At 38.7% G+C, this 11,749-nt stretch overlaps 1 protein-coding gene across 1 annotated transcript; it reads left to right on the plus strand.

Moving 5' to 3' along the window:
• Positions 1–454: 454 nt before the first annotated feature.
• On the plus strand, positions 455–7,052 carry LOC117300615 (hyalin-like). Its single transcript, XM_033784285.1, has 4 exons — positions 455–602; positions 4,334–4,579; positions 5,162–5,470; positions 5,947–7,052. Exons 1-4 carry the CDS (start codon positions 536–538, stop codon positions 6,312–6,314), a joined length of 990 nt encoding a protein of 329 aa, XP_033640176.1. The 5' UTR covers positions 455–535; the 3' UTR covers positions 6,315–7,052.
• Positions 7,053–11,749: the final 4,697 nt, after the last annotated feature.

An 11,749-nucleotide genomic window follows, 5' to 3' on the forward strand; every position in this document is an offset into this window, starting at 1 on the left:
TTACGAGATACCAGATCTTCACACTGATGAGCGCATGCCCGCATTGTATTAAGTATTAATTATAAATTCTGGAATAAAGTTGAGGATTATGCTGGTCCCAGTGGTATTATCATCAACGGCTGTTTAGTGTGCTCTCACGGTGTATATATTATAAACAAAATTGCTTCTCCAATCTCATTTAACCTTCATTGAAACAAAAATAACCAGATGAGATAAATTTAAAGAACAGACTCCAAAAACTCAATTATTACGAAATTCAACCGTTTTAATCATTTCATTTTGAGACATTAATGAATAATTTATTAAAATTAAATTGTAAATACCGTAGAAAAAACAGCCGTTTGATAAAACAACTGTTTAGAGAGGACGCGTGTCAGGTGGTCTAGTACGAATTGTCTATATATATTGATTGTTTTACGTAGGGAGAGACAATTGAATGTTATAGTGTGTGCTGAAATATCGTCATCATAGCAGTGGAGTTCACTTTACAAAACCAATTCATTAAACTGCGATTTAGGGTTTCCTGTTTTTCACAATGAGTTCCTTCAATGTATTTTGTAGATGGATTATATTTCTTTCTGCAATTTGGCTGCCATCAATGGGTAAGTTTGATCCATATTTGGTCATTTATAAACGAATCAGAAGGCCTATTGTAGGCTAAGGGTAATACTAACAAGTGCAAGATTGCTGAACCATATTATCGTTGAACTTCTAGTAATTTCCGTTTATATTTCGTGTTAACACCAACGTCTAAAATAAAATATCATTGTGTATGGTTTGTTCTTCTTTCATATTCATTGAATATTTCCCGGTGAATGAAACATATTTTGATATCTTCCAAACATCTGGACATTTTAAAATTATAAACAAATTGTGTACGTTAAAGGCAGCGACAGTTGGTATAATCTAAATGCTAGCATGAAACTTACTTGAAAACGTGCAATGGGGAGCTGTTGATATATAAAACATTGTGAGAACCAGCTCCCTCTGAAGAATCGTAGTTTTGGAGAAAGAGATAGTTTCTCACTCAAATATTAAAAGACTTCGGGCCTAAATCATTTTTAGGCATCTGAAAGCACACAATGTGTGCAACAATTGTGTTCTTTCTTTCTCTATTCTCTTGCAACTTCGATGACTAATTGAGTCAACCAGTTATAATAGGTTATAGGTTACTCTCTATTTGATCAATATTGCTCAGTGTACATGATGATGATGTGCCCCCTTTTTGTGGCCAACTTTCGGAATCCTTTGGTTCAGAATTTTGGCCACAAAAGTGAGGCTAGACATGTTGTAGACTAATATGTTATAAAGTAAAGGCCTATGCAATGACTGAGTATATGAATATGACAACATTTTAATAATTATTACAATTAACATGATGATAAACCCACTTTCTGTAGTTGTGTGTATCCTACTCTGACTTTAATAACACCTTTTTTCTTAACCAAACCATCACTGGTGGTCACAAGCATGTTTATTTTATGGATTTCAGTTCCGCCAATCCACCATTCGTGTCCACGATAAAGTCAAGTAACTAACAATCACTTACCACCAGACACTCAATCTCAATACAATTTAAATATGATCATTTAAATAATTAAAATGCGACAAATCTCTGATTTTGAATACTTCATCTGACAATTGATGTAATTATTACATCCACCAACCATCATGACAACAGTTTTTCATTCATTGATTTCCTGATTGCAACATATAATTAAAAGACACTGGACTCTATTGGTAATTGCCAAAGACCAGTCTTCTCACTTTGTGTATCTCAACATATGCATAAAATAACAAACCTGTGAAGATTTGAGCTCAATTGGTCGAGCTCAAGTTGCGAGATAAGGGTCCACCTCTATGATATGCCGCAAGAGCATGTAATATAGTAAGATTAAAGCTGAAGGGATGAAAGGATTGTATCAATGATGTCTGATCGTGTTTTGTATTAGTATTTTGTGAATAGTCGTGAGCATCCCCTCGGAATGAGTGGGGCAACAAACTTACTTCGCCTTTTCAAGCGCTTTAAAGCTTGTAACCAGTCAATAATTAAAAGACTATGTGCCCACTCGGGCACTAGTTCCCGCAAAACACGGGCGCACGATCACTAGACTATTATAACACCCTTTATAAAAAGTCTGCCTTTCCGTTGGTTTAGAGCGCATGACATGATACGTCTATAAGTTTATAGTGCTATAATGACTATGGTTTTACTAGAAACCCGGCGACTTCGGCTACAGCCACAAGCCACGTCTAGATCGCGCGCGGCGGCCTATAAAGCGCTATATAAAAAGAATCCTTAAAACTATAACATTTTTATTAAAATATTCTTCAACACTGGCTAATACCTAGATCAGGGTAATTAGCGCGGTTAAGCATACATGTTACGCGAGCAAAAACGCAAACGACAAAAAATGGTGTTGTTTCTGGGTGACGTGACCACTTTGGGCTAATTGCATGCTCACGTATGACGTCTGTGCGCATATACGCACCTGACGTGAAAAATGGTAACTTCATAAGGGAATAAAAGGGTAGCGACGAGTTCTTCAACGTACGTTTAAAGCCGGCAGGGTCGGCGGCCGTGTGATAAAGGCCCGAGCAGAAGGCGAGGGCCTTTATCACACGGCAACGACCCTGCACAAAATCAAGAAAATGTGATTCAGTAACTGTTGCGCAACAACCCAAATGGCAAATGCCTTTAAATAAAAGTCACATCTGCTGGTATAAGGGGATAGCGTCATTCGCCAAGATTCTTAAAGGGACATGTTACCTTCGGATTAGGTGTACTCTGGGCAATTAAAGGCGTTTGTTATGAAAATTGATGAACCCTTCGCATTGACAACAATGCATCCGAAAGCACACACATTGTGCAACGTGACTGTTTTTCTTTAATTATTGTTCTGAAAATATATAGGGCCTATATTACCCCCAAAAAATTCTGAAATAGACAATAACACAAACGATTATTCTAACCCGAGTAATATGCCTGTGATTTTTTTGCACAGAACTCGGGTAAGTAATGAGTATACATTGTTAACACACATCGGTGTATGGGTAAACAAATTAATTTTCTCTATCCACGATGCAAATTTAACACCTTTACCAAATTTACCAGTTCTGCCCCAAACCGAAATTTCACTTAAACGATATATACGTAAATACTCACGACTTCTGCCGTGTCGCGAACGCATCCGTGTTTCAGTAGGGCTATCTTACCTGTCCCCCTCGCTCTCTGATTTGGGGAATTTCTGATTGGTTATTAGGTCTGGGCTACACTTCTCTATTTGTATCGTGTGTAGTTACTGTAAAGTTAGATTTAGCGTATACCTGGAGGTTTCGTCATGGCCATTTCTCCCTCGTTTTCTAACTTGTGGAAAAGAATTTAGGGGTAGGACTTTTTAAATACTTGGGCAAGGTGCGTAACATTGTTTGAACTTTATTGGGTCATTTGACCCTAACAGTGTTCATGGGTGATACACATGTGGGTGGTTGTCCGCGGTGTTTATGTTGGTAGGACGTGGTTCCCCCTTGGCCTGGCCACTTTGGTAAAAGGGCGTGATTGTCATTGGTGTGGCCACTTTGGTAAAAGGGCGTGGTAGTCCTTGGCGTGGCCACTTTGGTAAAAGGGCGTGATTGTCCTTGGTGTGGCCACTTTGGTAAAAGGGCGTGGTAGTCCTTGGTGTGGCCACTTTGCTAAAAGGGCGTGGTAGTCCTTGGTGTGGCCACTTTGTTAAAAGGGCGTGGTAGTCCTTGGTGTGGCCACTTTGCAAGGGGGAACCACGTCCTACCAACATAAACACCGCGGACAACCACCCACATGTGTATCACCCATGTGTATCACCCGTGTGGCCACTTTGCTAAAAGGGATTAGCGAAACTGTTTGAGCTATTTATGAATAACACTTAGATAAATTGCAGTGTCAAGCTGTGGCGGAAATCACATCATTATCTGGCTAAGTGTTATTGTTGTTGTCTGAAGTTACTTACTTCATTGCAACACGGCCGAAATCTGAGTAATTTGCGATTTGGGGCAAAATCACGTGAATAGTTCACGACACGGACCACTCTCTTGAATATTTACATATTTGATTTTTCGATTTGGGCGTTTTCGGCCAGAAATTAGAGTAAATTCAACAAGGTTATATAAAACACTGTTCTTTATAAGTGTTTGTCTGACTTTCTATATATACAACGCACGTCTGGCCTGTTGTTTTCATTACATTGCAGAAGATTATTTTGGTTGTTATTTTCCCCGGATGACCAACCCTACTTCAAAGAGTGCTGACTGAGGGTCAAAATTGTTTTCAATAATAACTATTACTTCATTTTTTCAGCTTTCAAATATGCAAACTGTCCGGGACCAATGACAGTAAACACAACATCAGAGAGCGACACTGCTAAGGTGTCATGGAGCCACCCATACTTACTGGAAGTAGGACAAGATGGCTCAGTATCACAAACCGTTAGCCATAATCCTGGTGAAGCATTTCCAATCGGTTTAACTCGAGTTAACTATCTAGCGATTAACACAACGGATTACAGAGATCTCAAAGTGTGTTCATTTGTTATTACTGTTAAGGGTAAGAATACTCTCTTGTTGTCCTACTGACTTTTGCCCGCACTACCCAGATACAAAAACAAGAGGTGAAGATAGACTAATAACGGAGATCGAACCAGCCCTGGCGGCCTTACACTTTCGTATTATACTGTGTACAGAGGAAGAGTCCTATATAGGGCTAGAGTACGAAGCAGCTTTGGTAGGCCCGGTCTTTGTGAATCAGAACCCTAGTTAAAATAATCATGCAGGAACTGATGGGATGGGACTTTGAGAATCCAAGGGGAAATTACCTTTTATAGATATCAGTATTTTGGGAACATACTGCCATTGAAAACCTTATCCGTTATTATTTACTTGAATTAAGGCAAGTGCATTAAAGTTCGTATAACTTTTTACCCAACTTTGGCATCGAAATAAGGTATATAACAAAATGGTAAGCCCTGTTTGCAAAGAATGAAAGGTCTTTTGCAAGATATTTTCGCTGTGCTAACGGAGTCATGAAGTTAAATGTGAGGTATTTCACGTCTAGCAACGGATAGGCCATTTTACCAGATGAGTTTTTAAATCCATTAAATTATAGTTGAGATGTATCTTTTTTCCGCAGATCCTTTTCCTCCGACCTTCCAATCATGTCCGACTAACGTCACATCTCAGTTAGAGAGCAATCAAACTCACATGGAAGTCACGTGGGAAGCTCCTCTTGCTACTGACAACTCCAAATATGTTCAAATCTTAGCCACTCACAAACCAGGAGATGATTACATAGCGGGTTCAGTCACTGTCACCTACACTGCTAGGGACATGACAGGAAACGTAGCGCATTGTACATTCCCTGTCATCGTCATTCCGGCGACTACGACCGCTGCACCAACGACAGCGACAACGACTGAGGAAGTTACGACAGGAAAATCAAGTAAATATACCGATGCCTTTATGAAAATCATTTTTAATATTGCTCTACCAACTGGTTTCATTCAACTCGCAAAAAGTTGAAAAAGTCGGATATTGTCATAGAGCTCTATGGATATTGTTCAAATAAGGAAACTGGATACTTCCACTGCTCGAATGTGAAATTCTTGGTGTAATCAGTTGAATATGTTCAATTTGATTAAATTGGTTGCGTAGTTCACTCACCCTGCCCCCTGTTATTTAGATTGGTTCCAGTTTTGCAGAACCAACCAAACCACCACGCAACAAATTAATAATAATAATAATAATAATAACTTTTTTAGACTAATCTGAAGAGATGGGGTTTGAGAGAATGTTGGAATCGTGAGATGCCATGTGTGTCCTTAAGATGTTGAGGCAGAGAGTTACAGAGGCGGGGTGAAATGCTACTGAATGCCCTATACTATCCCCATAACTGTGAATGGTTTGTTTGTATTGCAGGCACATCGACGTCCCATGGAGCTCCGACTCTGTTTCCAATGTCTCATGTAGACTGGAAGGTCTGGACTACACGAGGACTCATTTGGGTGTCTGTACTGTGCGCCATGACTTTACTCATTATTGCAGTATTTGTCTGTCGTAAGTATTACGTCATACGACGCCTCAAAAAGAACCGTAGCAAGGAAGATGACTCTGCCGGGATATATCCATCCTCAGCCGGGGAGGAGTATGATATGTGGGAGGATCCGCCCGACAGCCCGGCGTTCCAAGTCGGGCCAAGAGGGGACGGGAGGAAACCCAACAAAGCTGAGGTTTTGCCTCTGCTGTTTGCTGCTAGTGATGCCTCGATTCGTGATCAAAACATGTAAAATAAAACACAAGTAATAATCTAAGGAACGTAGCCTTGGATTGAGCGTTTGTTGTGTAACAAATATTGTTCGAAAGATTTTTCAAATTAAAAAATAATGATTAAGCCCTCGAAATTGTGTGGTTTTTCGTGAACTTTGTGGCGTGTGGTGGCCGAACGGTTCCTAGGTCACGGGACCAAGCTCTGGTGTTATCAGCAGCAGCAGAGTGTGGGTTTGAATTCCTATCATGACACATGTACCTGAGCAAGACACTTGACCGTAAACAAGCCTACATACTCTACCAGCCGCAGGCTCCTAGTGGTGATACCCATGCCTAAATCCTAATACACTGACTATTAAACCACAGTGGCCGTCCGGCCTTGTGATAGGCGATATCTCATTACAAAAAAAGATATTTATATAAAAACCGGTCCCCCATTTTGTGGCGTCAAACCTGGTTCTACAAAATGGAGGACGGCATTTTAGTTCACGAAGTAAAAGGTGTACTAAACAATTTGTAGGGATGAATCTTTTCAACCACATTCATTTCATAGCATGCAACGCCACTTATAGATCTTCTTGACTCCTGGTAACCTTACCCGGCTCATTGTCTTCCAGTCTTTTATTCTGATTAGTTTGATACTTTCTGTATATAGTCGCCATGGCCTTTATGTGCTCGCGGTGCGGGCTTTTTTTAAACATTCATAAATACCTTTCGCTATTCCTATTGGTGGAGAGCGTGTCACGTGGGTGTGTATAAACCTTTGTTTATGACACATTTTACTTTTTGACCAAAAAATGATGATGTTTTTGACCAAAAAGGTATTTATGAACGGGAATCAAAGTGTGTTGAATCGGTTTTCAACTCGTGGTTTAAACCCGCCAAGGCCTGGTTCTTGATAATTTACCTCGACTTCGTCTCGGTAAAATTATCAAGAACCAGGCCTCGTTGGGATTAAACCACTAGTTGAAAACCTCTTCACCACACATCGATTCCCTTAGTACGATAGAATGACAAAACCAACAACACTTTATACAAATCATTTTCTAACGAATGTAAAATTGTACTACTCATTCATGTTGGCAACCTTCTTCAATTTTGTTTGTCAACCATGTTTTTTCCCGGTGTTTGTAGCTTTGGCATCCTGAAGTGCCTTCCATTTCCTTGCTACTCAGTATGTTAAGATGTGTCTAATATAGTTACAACAGGATGTTTTTGGATGATTTTGACCAAAACTCAGGGCCCAATTTCATGACTCTGTTTACCGCCGAATTCTTCGCTTACGATCACGATTCCACGCTTACGTGCAAGCGCCGAATTTCTGCGCTAGTTGTAATCGTAGAATGCCTAGTGACGTGGAGTACGCACGCGCAGAAGTCAAAAATCGCTGCTATGACTTGCCGTAAGCACATAATTCCCTGCTTCCGTAAGCGCCGATTCTCTGCTTACGGTTGCTTCCGTACGGTAAGCAGAGCCATGAAATTGGGCTCAGCATTTACTTGTTGATCACATTGACAACAGTTTGATCACCACTCTGTACAGCCATTTTTGAAATCGTGTGGGAAAAGCAAAGCTCCACTTTTACCAGGCTTCATTGCACATGAATAGCGCTTTATTAAAAACCTACAAGCAATTTCTGGGCTAGCTTGAGAAAAAGCAATCAGTCAAAAGCAAAAAGTTATTTATTCATTTTTAAGCAATTGCTTTTGCTTCAACTTCTGCTTGATGAACTTTTGCTTTTGCTCGGTGCCTGCGCTTATAAGCATTTGCTAGTTTCGTTTAGGAATTCGGCCCATTGTGACAAACAACTCCCTGAAAAGTAGGCCTATTATAGTTTTTGAGAAATAATAAATGCAGGTTGTTAATAAAAACTACGTATGGGCGCATTCAATTGGTGTTAATTGATTTACGGTAATTTATTTAAAAAAAACATTTATTATAATAATAATCATTATGTAAAAGACGATTTTTAGAATGCGTTGTTTCTTTTTATCATTAATTGGTAATTATTACGTCACTTCTTATTTAATGTAAAAAAAAATGACTACTTTAAAAGTAAGTAAGTATTGTAAACCTCTTTATTGGAGTAATGGGTTCAATAATATTGATTGCAAAAAGATGTGTTGCTATCGTGACATTGTGACATTGTCATTCAACACATACCTGGACGGAAATTAACCAATAGGGGCATGGACATTGTTTCGCACATTAGGGAAAATTAGCGACAATACAATGTTTAATACTTAAGGGGGAAAAGTGGCAATAACAACATTGTTAATATCTTGATATGAGTGTTAATTGATAAACTTTCAAATGTGTGATGGGAGAAAACAATTGTTCCTGTGTGATTGCTTTATTCTTTATAACTAATGTTGGATCAGACTCCCTAACTAGATCTCACAAAATAATATATTTGACGCCGTTTTGTGGTAAAGTATGACATCAATTCATTGCGTAATAAAGCTATACGGTTATTTTTCAATTTTAAGTTATAACATTAAGTATTTGTTTCAAATTTACAGCCCAAAGTTATCATAATTATCCTGAAAATTGCCATCGAAACATATCCCTATCAGTGGCCAACCATGGTTCAACGGATGGAACGTGATCTTATTATTGACTTTAAAGGCAGTGGACACTATTGGTAATTATTCAAAATAGTTATCAGCATAAAAGCTCACTTGGTAACGAGTAATGGGAAGAGGTTAATAGTATAAAACATTGTGAGAAACGGTTCCCTCTGAAGTGACGTAGTTTTCGAAGAAAGAAGTAATTTTCCACGAATTTGATTTCGATACCTCAAGTTTAGAATTTGAGGTATCAGCATCTGAAAACACACAACTTCGTGTGACAAGGGTGTTTTTTATTTCATTCATATCTCGCAACTTCGACGACCAATTGAGCTAAATTTCACAGGTTTGTTATTTTCTGCATATGTTGAGATAGGCCTACACCGAGTGAGAAGACTGAGGTTTGCCAATTACCAATAGTGTCCACTGCCTTTAACACCCTCCTAAACGTCCTCTCGAGCAAACTCTGTTACGTCATGATGTGTCACTGTTTAGGTCATCTACATCCATGTTAGAAGACCGGGACAAACTGTCGCATAATAAACCTACTCATTTTCATCATTTTTTATTAAACAGATTTATATAGCCCATTTATAAAAAGAAGAAGAAAAAAGCGCTTTATTACAAATTAAAGTCGAATACGATAAAGAGCAAAAAGCACACACTTTAAAAACAGCACAGAAGCAGCATTCGATATTACACTGGTGAACAGTAAACCAAAATGCATCGTGGACTCAGTGGCGCATCCGAAGGAAATAGAGCACGAGTCAATGTTGAATAGAGGTCTTATAATTATACTGAAGCTTTATATAACAAAAAGATATAATAAAGCATATATTTTTCCCCTCAGAAGTGTATGCCTCGATCAGTCGATCATAAAGTTCGAGGAAGTATTTTTTGAAACAAGTAAATTCATTTCAACAGAATGTTGTGCATATTATTATTACAACTTTTAAGTTAATTAAAAGTAAATAGCTATGTTCGTATTCAGCTCCCATCTTCTCTATATCCACTCTCCTGCTCCACTTGAACTTGTGGTGATTGTTGTGCTTTGGTCACTAGGACGTTTCAGAAGCGTAACAAAAATGTCTTTCTTTGATTCTGGGGATCCAGATGAGTCGCCCACCGAAAAAGTTTCATCAAACACTATTTCAATTCACAATTCATGATGATCAAATCATGTGACTGAATATTTTGCTGAGCATTCTGAAAAAAAAAAAGCTTAAAGAAGCCATGTGCCTTATATCATTTTATAATATTTTTGGAGGTTTTTTATTTTATTAACCCTCATATCAATATTATTATTAAAGGCAGTGGACACTATTGGTAATTACTCAAAATAATTATTAGCACAAAACCTTACTTGATTACGAGTAATGGGGAGAGGTTGATAGTATAAAACATTGTGAGAAACAGCTCCCTCTACAGTGACGTAGTTTTCGAGAAAGAAGTAATTTTCCACGAATTTGATTTCGAGACCTCAGATTTAGAATTTGAGGCCTCGAAATCAAGCATCTGAAAGCGCACAACTCCGTATGACAAGGGTGTTTTTTCTTTAATTATTATCTCCAAACTTTGATGACCGATTGAGCTCAAATGTTCACAGGTTTGTTATTTTATGCATATGTTGAGATACACCAAGTGAGAAGACTGGTCTTTGACAATTACCAATAGTTTCCACTGTCTTTAAAATTAAAATTTAAACATCAGCTCGTTGATTCAATTTTCACTGTTTGTTTATACGCTTTATTATAAATATTAAGAAAGAAAAGAAAAAAAGAACAAACAAAAATCAGATTTGAAAGCCAGTAGTTATTCACATTTTTTTTTTTTGTGCAAGTTACCATGGTAATTTTTGAAATTGAAAAAAAAAATATTTTGAACAAAATGAAGACAGCTGCTGGCTATAGAGTCATACACAGAGTCTCAAAGAACACATGTTTCTTCCATGTATGGCTTCACCGGGAAACCATACTTTCTCGTTTGCTGTGAAAACAGGAAAAACTCAAAACAAATGGGGCCAGTTGAAGTCATCGAAGATCGGTGTGTGGTGTGAACATTTCAATGTCCATCAAGTTTAATATATATTTGCATACTTCATATTAACAAATGAAGATAATTAGGGCATCGGTTGATATGTGGCATCATGATTTTTTTCCAAATTCAAAGACAAATGCATAATACCGTGAAAACTGGTAAGAGGAGGATATAGGTTACCGGTACGTTTATTAGTGAAAAATGGCCAACACTAAATTTTTGGACATAGGGGTGTTAGAACAAAGGGGTGTTTGGGTTATTAGAACAGGGGTGTCGGAACATAAGTGTGTTGGACACATAGGGGTGTCCGAACATTGGTTGCGTAGTTGGAATATAGGGATGTCGGAAAATAGGGGTGTCGGAACAAAGGGATGTCGGAACGTGTCGGAACATATCTGGGTTGAGTAGTCGGAACATAAAAGGTGTCGGAACATTGGGATGTAAGAACAGGGGTGTCGGAAAACAGGGGTGTTCAAACATAGGGGTGACGGAACAAAGGGATGTCGGAACATAGGGGTGTCGGAACAAAGGGATGTCGGAACATAAGGGAGTCAGAAAATAGGTTGCATAGTCGAAATGTAGGGATGTCGGAACATAGGGGTGTCGGAACAAAGGGATGTTGGAACATGTCTGAACATAGGGGTGTCGGAACATAGGGGTGTCAGAACATAGGGGTGTCAGAACATAGGGGTGTCAGAACATAGGGGGGTCGAGCATTCGCACCCGCTGAACAATGACCACCTTAGTCATGAAGCCCAAGTTTTGCACTGTGTAGGTCCCTCACCCTTCAAAAAGATGTGTCATACTTGCCTCCCTGAGGGACAAAAATTTGGCCCTAGATTGCATCA

This window comes from Asterias rubens, chromosome 16 (genome assembly GCF_902459465.1).
Source record: "Asterias rubens chromosome 16, eAstRub1.3, whole genome shotgun sequence".
In the NCBI taxonomy this organism is placed as follows: Eukaryota; Metazoa; Echinodermata; class Asteroidea; order Forcipulatida; family Asteriidae; genus Asterias; species Asterias rubens.